The sequence below is a fragment of the Schistocerca cancellata genome, chromosome 3, assembly GCF_023864275.1.
Source record: "Schistocerca cancellata isolate TAMUIC-IGC-003103 chromosome 3, iqSchCanc2.1, whole genome shotgun sequence".
Lineage (NCBI taxonomy): Eukaryota > Metazoa > Arthropoda > Insecta > Orthoptera > Acrididae > Schistocerca > Schistocerca cancellata.
The window spans coordinates 741,364,420-741,376,982 of NC_064628.1; the positions used below are offsets into that span (position 1 = coordinate 741,364,420).

A 12,563-nucleotide genomic window follows, 5' to 3' on the forward strand; every position below is an offset into this window, starting at 1 on the left:
ATACGTTTATGGTTGCTTCCATCAGCCACTGTGCTGAGTGCCAACTTACTTTGTGCAATTAGTAAGATACGTGCTGTGTAATGCAACATAGTAGTCAGCTATAGGACCTAGCTTGTAACATTTTATAACAGAGAAACATGCACTTCCATTTTTTAGCTAAAATCCAAACAGTGGTGTAATTCAGACACTTTCAATGTGGCAAATTATGTTGTGGATATTTCAAACAGTGGATGTGCTGCGTACCACTAAAGGTCAGGCCTAAATTATCTTGTTAATAATACTCTGCCAACCTAAACAGTCAGTTGTGCAGTAGCTGTTCTTGAATGCTTTGTGTTGTGCTTTCCTCGTTGTATTCCTTTCTTAATTTGAAATGACTGAAGTGACTAATCCTGGTCCATCACGGATTTTGATTACAGCCCTTACAACACCAGCGTAGATCGATGATCGCTGTGACAATTAGTCAGTTCTGCTTTTGCAAACATGGGGTGTAGGCTCCTACCCTGCAAGAGGGAGCAGGGCTTGTTTCCCTTTACCAATCCTCTCCTCCCTGGCAGTCAGAAGTGTAGTTTATGTTCACAGCCGGCTGCCACTACGTAGTGTATACACTGTGCACTAAAGTGATTGGAAAACAAAATCCGGCACATTTCTTGACTGCACTGAAATTCATCCCGTAGTGTTCAGATAGAGCTACTTTTGGTTCTACTTCTGTGCTAAGTGCCTCATTATTTCTATCTGTAGTTTTGTGAAGCATGGGTTGCACGGCTAGGAATGCCCACCACAGGTTTTGTAATCATCGAATTGTGCAGGAAAAGACAAATATTGTCGAGAAACTCTTTAAATAAAAAATGTATTTAGTTCAGCAGTGGGAAAATGCTGCTGCTTTTCAACACAACAAACACTTGGTGTAAGATTAAACACAGCCAATGAAGAAAATGGAACAAACACTTGTTATAAGATTAAGCACAGCCAATGAACAAAATGAAGGCCATTTTGAAGATAAAAGCTTGTAACTTTTTGCAGAAGCAAAGATTCCGGTCAATAAGCACTTTTTTAACAGTCTGTTGACAAGAATGGATGCTATATTTTGCAGTAATCAGACTAATTCATGGTGATTTGTTATTCTTCAGATGAAATCAGTGCCAATATTCACTGGACACTACTTGCACATGTAGATGGAACTAAGTGTACTGTCAGTCTTGCCTCGTATTGTATTACTTTGTTTTGTTCAAATGCATAACTTAAGATAGTAATTTATATTGGCAGATTGACTTCTTGTTTTATCAAGCAATTGATTTGTTGGTTCTAGTTAGTTTAAGAGGAATATAAATTCAAATGGTGATGGTGAGAAAATTCTTATAATTTTTGCTATAACGCCTCAATTTTCCTTATGAATTTTGCTATAAAGCCAAGTTGTTGCAGTTGGCAAGAAGTATTGTTGGGAATATGAAGATGGTTTGATAAGTTTGGTGAAAAAGCAAGAAAAATTTTTGTTTTGTAAACAATTCACCTTGCATTTTGACATAGTCTCCTTTGAGGGATATATACTTGGTCCAGTGATCCTCCAGCTGGAAAAATAGGTTCTGTAAAACTTTGCAAAATACTCCTTGATGGAAACTATCACTTTTGGCAAATAAGGTGGATGAGGAACTGATTCAAAGTTAATTTCATGCACTTGTTATCGCTGGTGTGTGGGATGGTGTATTATCCTGATGAAAGTGCACTTTTTTGATCTTCTTTCAGACAGTGCAAGTTTCAGATTAACCAACGATGAAGCATAATATGGCCGAGTTATGGTTCTGCCTTTTCCAAGTAATCTATGAGGATTATTCTTTGGGAATCCCAAAAAAACAATAGCCATCACCTTACCAGCTGACAAAATGGCTCCTTCAGTGCACTTTCAACACCTTTTGCCTATTGTTTTTACTGATGTTTTGGCTCTAGTGTGCAAAATCAATGCAAAATGTCTTGAGGATTGCAATTAAATGTCACCATAGGTTGTGCTGAAATGTGTCTGATGTGGTTTTGTGTGACTGAGTAATGCTGCACCCACTTTGCAAATTGCTTTTTCATAGCCCATTGTCTGTGCAGGATACTATGCATTCTCTCAGTTGAAATGCCAACTGTCTCGACAATCTCACAAATTTTTATTTGTGGTTTTACATTACCATATCATGGATTTTGTCAGTGGTTTCCTTTGTGGTGACCTTAATTTGACAGCAAGAGTGCATTTCATCTTTGGTAATTTTGTGCCCATGTTTAAATTCATTAACCCAAAAGTAAATTGTCTTAATTGGTGGTGCAATGTCTGTGAGAACTTCATCCAGTTCTGTTTTGATTTGTGCGGTAGCCCAACGTTTCAAATGAAAATGTTGAATAACAGTGCAAAACTTGGTTTTCCCCATTTTAAATTGCAATTGACACATTGACCAATTCAGACTGCTATTAACAATGGACTGTATGCTGTAAACTGCTGAAATTCTTTATATGATCCTTGAAATAATCAAGCTTACAAACCATGAAGGCACAACAAAAAGTGTGGTCTTCTTTCCTGAAAATATACTGTACATATCAAACCATCCTCATATAATTACACAGCAATTTGCTTTGACTTTGGCTTTTGAAACCCAAGATGAATAAATAGTGGAAATGCAGTTTGTCCTTTTAAGTTTAAGTTTTTATTTGGTAAGCCAATTTAGTAAACAGCCAGCAATATAAAATAACAACAAGAAGAAGCAAGTCACATATCAAAAATCTGTTACTTTTTCCTTAATATTTAGAATTTTGGTACAAAACACATTCACAGACACTCTTGTCAAAAATTTGTCAACTATTTGTTAGTACATTAAATTTCAGGCATGCAGCTGTATGAATTTGCATGGCTGCATGCTAAAAATTTAATGGCTTATTCATTAAACCATGAAAAATGGAAAGCGCACAATTCTGTTGTTGATCACCTGTTTCCATGAAATGTTTAAATTGGCTTCTACATTTTATGAAATCGATATTTGTTTATTTGTAATTTTAGAATTGTCCATAGTATATTGTGTTTTTATGTGATAAATTCCCTTGTTTTTATTTCTTACTGAATTTTCATTAATCTTCTGTATACTCAATATAATTTTTAAATTATATGTGATGTTAATAATTGAGTGGTCCTTGTCTCCCTCTTCTGCCCAGCATTCTGATCTGTTTCTGAAATCTTGATAAAGGTCACAGTGGACTCTGTCAGGACTAAAATTATTTAAAATGTTAATGCAAACAATTTTCCAAATTGGAAAAAAAAATCTCCTTTGTATGAGAAATAGAGCTAATTGTATGTGCGCATCCATCTGTACCCATGTCAGTTATTGGTTGACCTCCATGATGAGGCCAAGAAAAGGCAATGTGCAATATGTCCATAAATTTTGAAATTTATTTCATGTGTCGTATATGAGTGTAGGATGGACGTGTCCTTATTTATAAAGTAATGTGAAAGGAAAGACTGTGCTCTAAGAGCCAATGAACACTGAAAAGACAGAATGAAGCTACTTTTTATTCAGCTGAATATTAATTTCATTCTGGTATTCTTCACTAAATAACAAGATACTGAATTATGTATAAGAATGATAAATGAGATACTCAGACAATGGAAACTTTAGGTAGTAAATCAACAACATAGGAAACAATAGATTGCTACTTGTGGTAAAGATGACATGTTAACTTGGGGACAGGCAAAATTAAAAGACACTTACACATAAGCTTTTGGCCACAGCCTTTGCTAGAAAAAGAGAAACACACACTTTTCATTCACAAAGCAAGCACATCTCATGCTCACATGACCGCCCGAGCTGCCAGAGTTGGAGTCATGTGTAAGTGTCTTTTAATTGTCCCTGTCTGCAACTTAATGTGTCATCTTTATGGTAAGTATCAATTTTTTTTCTTACAATGGTAAATAAGATATTTCATGTTCTGCAATTATAGGAACTATTTTGTATTGTAATTTAATTCATTAATGAGTATGAAAAGGTTGAAAAATCAGCCAATGAGTCATTGAGTCGAGCCTGTAAACAAGCTTATAGGTAAGTACATTGGTTGTGCTGGCAGGTAGAACATATCTACAGAGCAAATTATCTTCATTTTCTTACTTCCGACAATCTGTTGCATAGTTTCTCTATCACATGTAAGAAGTTATTGTTGACAATAAAGAGATTAATATTCACAATAGGAAGCACATCCCCTCTATTTGTAAGACCGATGTTCCAGTTGTTATATACCTGTATCAATGTCCAGTTCAGTAACGAGCACCGAATTCTGTTGGGCTTCCCCCTCCCCACCAGCCTCCAATTTTGGCCAGCTGTGAACCGTATTGGACTTCAAGGCTTCTTTGCCTTCGTTTTTCTTTCTTCCCAGAACCTCTTCATTCTTTTCACTCCCTTTTAGTGGTTTCACATTTGTGCTATTGGCTTCGCTTCGGAATTCTTCTCATTTTGGATCATCTTTAAGTATAATACCATTTTCTTATACATCTCTTTTGACCTCTTTTTGTCCAGTTACAGGTGCACTTTAATGATGCGATGTTACTGAAGATTTTTTAACTCGAGCAGTTTTCATCCATTCTTTCTAGGTGTCCATAAAATTTCACATTATTTCCATAATATTTTCAGTGTATTTGTAGAGCTCCTTGTTTTTCTTATTCTTCCAAGTTCCACCAGTAGTTTTCAGAGGTTTGAGAATATCTTGAGAATCTTCTTCCGACTGTGCTTTTTTGCTTAAAATAAAGACACTCTGAAGCAGTGTCCTTATATAACTTAATTATAGTGACTGCTTTTTGTCCTTGTAGCATCCTGTTTTTTATTGAACATGTTCTGTTTCAGTTTGTAAAGCAAGATTCTTCCTTTGCCTGCTTCTTTATCCAGTCCGTTAGTTTGGATCCATTTGCCTAAGTATTTGAAGCCCTCTGTTCGTTTGATCTTTCTATATTGAACTTCCAAATATTCCTTCTATTGTTGTTTGTTTCATATATTCCGTTGTTTCTTAAGAGGCATTGACACCTGCTTTTACTGTGCTTTCATGCAAGATCTCCCATGTTCTTTGTGCATCCTTTTGGTTCCAAACTAAATGGGCAAGACTATAACATCTCATTTCCAGATTGTTTCCTTTCTTTCCAAGGTGTACAAGGTGTAATCATGCGATAGCGATATGCACGTATACAGATGGTGGTAGTATCGCATACACAAGGTATAAAGGGGCAGTGCATTTGTGGAGCTCTTATTTGTACTCATGTGATTCATGTGAAGTAGTTTCCAATGTGGATTATGACCACATGACAGAAATTAACGAACAGACTCTGAACACAGAATGGTAGTTGGAGGTAGACGCATGGGACATTTCATTTGAGAAATCATTAGGAAATTAAATATTCTGAGATCCACAGTGTCAAGAGTGTGCCAAGGATACCAAATTTCAGGTATTAGCTCTCACTAAGAACAGTGCAGTGACTAACAGCCTTCACCTAACGAAGGAGAGCAGTGGTATTTTCATAGAGTTATCAGTGCTAATAGACAAGCTTCACTGCATGAAATGACGGCAGAAATCAATGTCGGATGTATGACGGAACATATCTATTAGGACAGTGTGGCCTAATCTGACATTAATAGGCTAAGGCGGCAGACAACCAATGTGAGTGTCTTTGCTAACAGCACATCGCCTGCACTGTGTTTCATGGGCTCGGGACCATCTTGGTTGGACCCTAGATGGCTGGATAACTGTGGTGTGGTAAGATGAGCCCTGATTTTAGTTGGGCTGATGATAGGGTTAGAGTGCATTCCAGACTACCACGAAGCAATGGACCCAAGTTGTCATCAAGACTTTGTGCGAGCTGGTGGTGGCTCCATAATAGTGTGGGTTGTGGTACTCTGGTCCAACTGAACCAATCATTGACTGGAAACAGTTATCTTTGGGTACTTGGAGACCATTTGCAGTCATTCATGGACTTCATGTTACCAAATAATGATGGATTTTTTCTGGGTGACAATACGCCATCCTACCAGGCAATTGGTTTGAACAACTTTCTGGACCATTCAAGCGAATGATTTGACCATCCAGATCGCCCGACATGATTCCCGTCAAACATTTATGGGACATAATTGAGAGGTCAGCTTTTGCAGAAAAAAAAAAAATTGCAATTATAGTTGGCTATATAGGTAGCCATGGCTCAGTAATTCTGCAGGATCCTTCCAGCGACTTGTTGAGTCTATGCCATATCGAGTTGCTGCACTATGCCGGACAAAAGGTGGTCAGACACAATATTAGGAGGTATCCCATGACTTTTGTCATCTTAGTGTATTCTATTTTCTCGTTGCGTAACCCTGTCTTTATTTCAAAAGGCGCAGAGATTTTTGCGAAAAATTTAACTTTTGAAATGGTGAACATCAAGGATTGTTTTACAGTTTACCTTATTTATGTAGCAGTTCTGAATTCCTCTAAAATCATAAATAAAGTTTGCTTGTCAGTGGAATCATATGCTTTCTTGAAGCTGACGAAAATCACTGTTGTATCCTGACCCTTACTTCTTATTGCTCTAGTTCTCAGAATACTCTTGAGGTTTGAATATCTGTTCCACGCATGACCAGCCTTTTCGGAAACAAGCTTGTTATTCTCCAATGAAGTAATCAGGCTGTTCTTCAATTATTCTTGGTAGGATTTTGGAGGGTAGTGAAAGAAAGGAGATCCCTCATAATTGTTGATATCTGTTCAGTTGCCTTTCTCAGAGGTGGGGTGTATGAACACACATTTCCAGTCTTATGGTATCTTTTCAGTTTTCTGTATTTCTTCTTTAAGGCAGTACACCATCTGCAGTAATGTGTCCTCCAGTCTTCCACATTTCTGCCACAGTACTATCTTCATATGGTGCCTTATTACTTTTGAGCTTCTTGATTACCTGCTTGGTTTCATGAAGGCTTGATGGTGTGGAATCTGAATTATTGTTGATTGTTTCCCGAGGCTGTTCAAAGTTTAGCTGCACTTTGAGGAAATTTTGCCAAGAACTCACAGTTTTATTTGCCATTGATACCTATGCTACAACCCATTCTCCTGAAATACAGACATGGAGGTTGATATCCCTGTAGCTCCACTTTGAAGAGTCTATAAAACTCACTGATGTTGCTCCTTTTGAGCTTTTGCTCCACCTTACTTTAATCACGTTTCTTCTTTTCTCCTATTACAATCTCAGCTGTTTCGTTCCTTTCATTCCTGAAGTTCAGGCACTGATGACCGCATAGTTGAGTGGCCCACAAACCAAACGTCGTCATTCTAGAAGTCCTCCTGTTTCCTGCAGTCTTGTTAAGAGTTCCACCACTTTTAGAATTTTAATATCCTTTCTGAGCTTTGTAGAAAGTGATTTTTGATTCCTCTTGAAGTGTTGCAGAAAAATGAACTCTGCACAAAATTTTGACCAATACAAACTTTGTTGGACCAATACAAACTTTGTTGGACCAATACAAACTTCGTGTGCCTCTAAATTTACATGTGATACATTGTATACCCTACTACAACACATCTATACTATTTTTATGTACATTATGGTGCAAATTTGCATTTCTTGTCACATAAACAGCCATTTTGCATAATTATGTGAGTATTCTGAATTATTATAAAAATCATTGCAATTGATCAGTAAAATCGTGAAATTTGCTAAAAAAAGTATGGACTTAATATAGCATGCATTTTGTTTGATAAAGGTAACTAATGAACAGTTTGATTATAAGTTAAAACCGTTTTTGTTTCCTCCGATTGCAGTTCTTCAAAGGCGTTGAAGAAAGAAGCTGCCGTCTTTTCATCACGTGGTGTAGAAGATGCTTACAACCAGGCAGTGTTTTCTACAGCAATGGCAATGTCTGCTGCAGGGAATACATCTCCATATCTGCAGAATGTCTCAGGGCCTAATAGTCCCTTAGTTGGACGACCTATACCTCGTCTTGGTGGTGGAATTGGAGAATCTTCATTAACACCACCTCCAAATTCAAATATGGCAGCACTTGGGTGTATGTCATCTAATCACTCGGAAGGTTCTCATACTCCTCAGGCAATTGATGACCACCCCAGTATGGAAACAATGTCCCTTCAAAAACAGCTGTCAGTGCTGTCACATGCATTGGTTAATAAACTGCCAGTACATGTTGGGCAGCTGTTGTCTCTCCATGCAGAGAAAGAGGTAAGTTCACAGCATTTTTTATGCCAATTTGCAGTAATCTTTTACTATAAGTAATTTTCTTGACATAAGTGCAGAATGGTTTTTGCATCTAGCAAAATAAGGAAGTGATATTTTCTGTGTTGAAACCTGCAGCCATTTGTAGTTCTTGTTTCTGGGTACTCCTATTCTTGTAAACTCGCCACTGAAAAAAGTGCAGTTAGATGTCACTATTTTGCTGCGGACTGTGCTTCTAGTGGCACATTAAGGCACACAATATTGGCAGTAAGTTATAATGGCGTGTTTGCAAGATATTAAAGTCTCCTGCGGCTAGCGAGTCCCCGTATCTGTTCCCAATTGAACATGTGTGGAACCAGCCCAGACGTCAACTCCATCGCGATACCACTAAGATATCAAGGACTAGTTAACAATTATGGGCCAGCTTGACTCAGGATATGATAAATTAATTTAATGACACCCTTCCCAACCGAATTAGTGCATGCACCCAGGCCAGAGGGAATGCAGCATCATACTGATGAATGGGTTCATACTGCCAAGTTGTCAGTCTGACTTCATTTTGTAATCATTGCAGTGACACCGCTCCGCCTCTCAGCTTGTGAAATCTTGTTTCATTTTCTGCTACCCTTCTGGGTGCCTCACTTTTTTTTGTCAGGCAGTAGATGTCACAATAGAACACACAGTTACCTGGCTGTTTTCACAGTAACTTGGCTGTTATCACAGTAATTATCCTAAACAGTACCCAGGAAACAAACAGTTTTCTGCAAAATCTGCAACTACTTCATCAGGTTTTGGATTTTCTTTCAATGCTATCAGGTATTGAGAAAGTGATATTCTGGCACAAAATGATGGCCTGGAAAATACACAATTCTTTCTGGAAATCTTGACAGTTGCTGTACATTTAGTATAGCTTGATCAATGCTTCCCTCAGGATATGCATCCCCATACACTGAAGAAACATATCTTTCTACTTTTGCCTTTCTGTGTGTGTGTGTGTGTGTGTGTGTGTGTGTGTGTGTGTGTGTGTGTGTGTGTGTGTGTGTGTGTGCGCGTGCGTGCGTGCGTGCGTGTGTGAGTGGTGCAGCATGCAGTCTTTTGAGTCTCTACTGCAGGCTGTGCAATCCACAAACAGATTTGTGCTTTCCTTGGGCAATATTAGCAGATAGCATCAGTTTTATATTTCTGTGAGCAATGCACACACAAACTGAATGCATTCCAGCAGAACAAACAGTGAGACAACATTTTGTTTTTAATCATCATCATCATCATCATCATCATCATCATCATCATTTAAGACTGATTATGCCTTTCAGCGTTCAGTCTGGAGCATAGCCCCCCTTATACAGTTCCTCCATGATCCCCTATTCAGTGCTAACATTGGTGCCTCTTCTGGTGTTAAACCTATTACTTCAAAATCATTCTTAACCGAATCCAGGTACCTTCTCCTCGGTCTGCCTCGACTCCTCCTACCCTCTACTGCTGAATCCATGAGTCTCTTGGGTAACCTTGCTTCTCCCATGCGTGTAACATGACCCCACCATCTAAGCCTATTCGCCCTGACTGCTACATCTATAGAGTTCATTCCCAGTTTTTCTTTGATTTCCTCATTGTGGACAGCCTCCTGCCATTGTTCCCATCTACTAGTACCTGCAATCATCCAAGCTACTTTCATATCCGTAACCTCAACCTTGTTGATAAGGTAACCTGAATCCACCCAGCTTTCGCTCCCATACAACAAAGTTGGTCGAAAGATTGAACGGTGCACAGATAACTTAGTCTTGGTACTGACTTCCTTCTTGCAGAAGAGAGTAGATCTTAGCTGAGCACTCACTGCATTAGCTTTGCTACACCTCGCTTCCAGTTCTTTCACTATGTTGCCATCCTGTGAGAATATGCATCCTAAGTACTTGAACTAACTTTGTTCCTCCTATTTGGCACTCAATCCGTTTATATTTCTTTCCCACTGACATTACTTTCGTTTTGGAGATGCTAATCTTCATACCATAGTCCTTACATTTCTGATCTAGCTCTGAAATATTACTTTGCAAACTTTCAATCGAATCTGCCATCACAACTAAGTCATCCGCATATGCAAGACTGCTTATTTTGTGTTCACATATCTTAATCTCACCCAGCCAGTCTATTGTTTTCAACATATGATCCATAAATAATATGAACAACAGTGGAGACAGGTTGCAGCCTTGTCTTACCCCTGAAACTACTCTGAACCATGAACTCAATTTACCGTCAACTCTAACTGCTGCCTGACTATCCATGTAAAGACCTTTAATTGCTTGCAAAAGTTTGCCTCCTATTCCATAATCTTGTAGAACAGACAATAACTTCCTTCTAGGAACCCGGTCATATGCCTTTTCTAGATCTATAAAGCATAGATACAATTCCCTGTTCCACTCATAACACTTCTCCATTATTTGCCGTAAGCTAAAGATCTGGTCCTGACAACCTCTAAGAGGCCTAAACCCACACTGATTTTCATCCAATTGGTCCTCAACTAATACTCGCACTTTCCTTTCAACAATACCTGAGAAGATTTTACCCACAACGCTGATTAAAGAGATACCTCTGTAGTTGTTACAATCCTTTCTGTTTCCATGTTTAAAGATTGGTGTGATTACTGCTTTTGTCCAGTCTGATGGAACCTGTCCCGACTCTCAGGCCATTTGAATTATCCTGTGTAGCCATTTAAGACCTGACATTCCACTGTATTTGATGAGTTCTGACTTAATTTCATCCACTCCAGCCGCTTTATTGCACTGCAATCTATTGACCATTTTTTCCACTTCCTCAAATGTGATCTTATTTCCATCATCATTCCTATCCCATTCTACCTCGAAATCTGAAACATTACTGATCGCATTTTCACCTACATTGAGCAACTCTTCAAAATATTCCCTCCATCTGCCCAAGGCATCCACAGGATTCACCAGCAGTTTTCCTGACCTGTCCAAAATACTTATCATTTCCTTCTTACCTCCCTTTCGAAGACTGCTAATTACACTCCAGAATGGTTTTCCAGCAGCTTGACCCATAGTCTCCAACCTGTTTCCAAAGTCTTCCCACGATTTCTTCTTGGATGCTGCAATTATCTGTTTGGCTTTGTTTCTTTCTTCAACATAACTTTCTCTGTCTACCTGGGTTCTGGTATGTAGCCATTTTTGATACGCCTTCTTTTTCCTTTTACAGGCTGCCTTGACTGTATCTTTCCACCAAGCTGTTTGCTTCATCCTACTTTTACACACTACTGTTCCAAGACATTCTTTAGCCACTTCTAGTACTGTGTCCCTGTACCTTGTCCATTCCTTTTCCAATGACTGTAATTGACTACATTCAACTAACTGGTACCATTCTGAGATCACTGTTATGTACTTGTGCCTGATTTCCTTATCCTGAAGTTTCTCCACTCTTATCCTCCTACATATGGACCTGACCTCCTGCACTTTCGGCCTCACAATCCCAATTTCACTGCAGATTAAATAATGATCAGTGTCATCAAAGAATCCCCTGAATACACGTGTGTCCCTCACAGCCTTCCTGAATTCCTGATCTGTTATTATATAGTCAATGACAGATCTGGTTCCCCTGCCTTCCCAAGTATACCGGTGAATGTTCTTATGTTCAAGAGTTGTTTCCCGTTCCTGTTGGCCTCCATATCCTCTCCAAATTTACCCATAACCTTTTCATACCCTTCTGTTCGATTTCCAATCCTGGCGTTAAAATCACCCATGAGCAGAACACTGTCCTTGTCCTTTACTCTAACAATTACATCACTGAGTGCCTCATAAAAACTATCCATCTTATCTTGATCTGTCCCTTCACAATGCGAATATACTGACACAATCCTAATTTTCTTGCTAGACACTGTCAAATCTATCCACATCAGTCGTTCGTTTACATACCTTATTGCAACTACGCTGGGTTCCATTTCTTTCCTGATGTAAAGCCCTACACCCCATTGTGCTATTCCTGCTTTGACTCCTGACAGGTAGACCTTGTATTCTCCCACTTCCTCTTCTTTCTCACCCCTTTCCCGAATGTCACTAACAGCTAAAACGTCCAGCCCCATCTTACTTGCAGCCTCTACCAGCTCTACCTTCTTCCCAGAGTAGCCCCCATTGATATTAATAGCTCCCCATCTCATTACCATTTGCTTGCCAAGTCGTATCTTAGGAGTCCCTGGTTTGTCAGTTAGAGGTGGGACTCCGTCACCTCCAAAGGTCCGAGGCATTTTGCTCTGATTGTTGCCAGCATCATATTTAAAGTACCAGGGAAGCAGGTTGCTAGCCTTACTTGCCCCGAGTCCAATTTGGTTTTACCCCTAACGGCTGAGGGACTAACCGGTGGATTTGGTAGTCTTTGC

The 12,563-nt window shown here is 39.0% G+C and overlaps 1 protein-coding gene across 7 annotated transcripts in view; it reads left to right on the forward strand.

The window, feature by feature from the left end:
- Positions 1–12,563, forward strand: part of LOC126175748 (cyclin-dependent kinase 12) — a 179,395-nt gene that overhangs the window by 47,783 nt on the left and 119,049 nt on the right. For all 7 annotated transcript variants that reach the window (XM_049922711.1, XM_049922710.1, XM_049922712.1 and 4 more), the window contains one exon: positions 7,777–8,191. In XM_049922711.1, the coding sequence (XP_049778668.1) occupies positions 7,777–8,191 (415 nt within the window). The remainder of the gene's footprint in view (positions 1–7,776; positions 8,192–12,563) is intronic.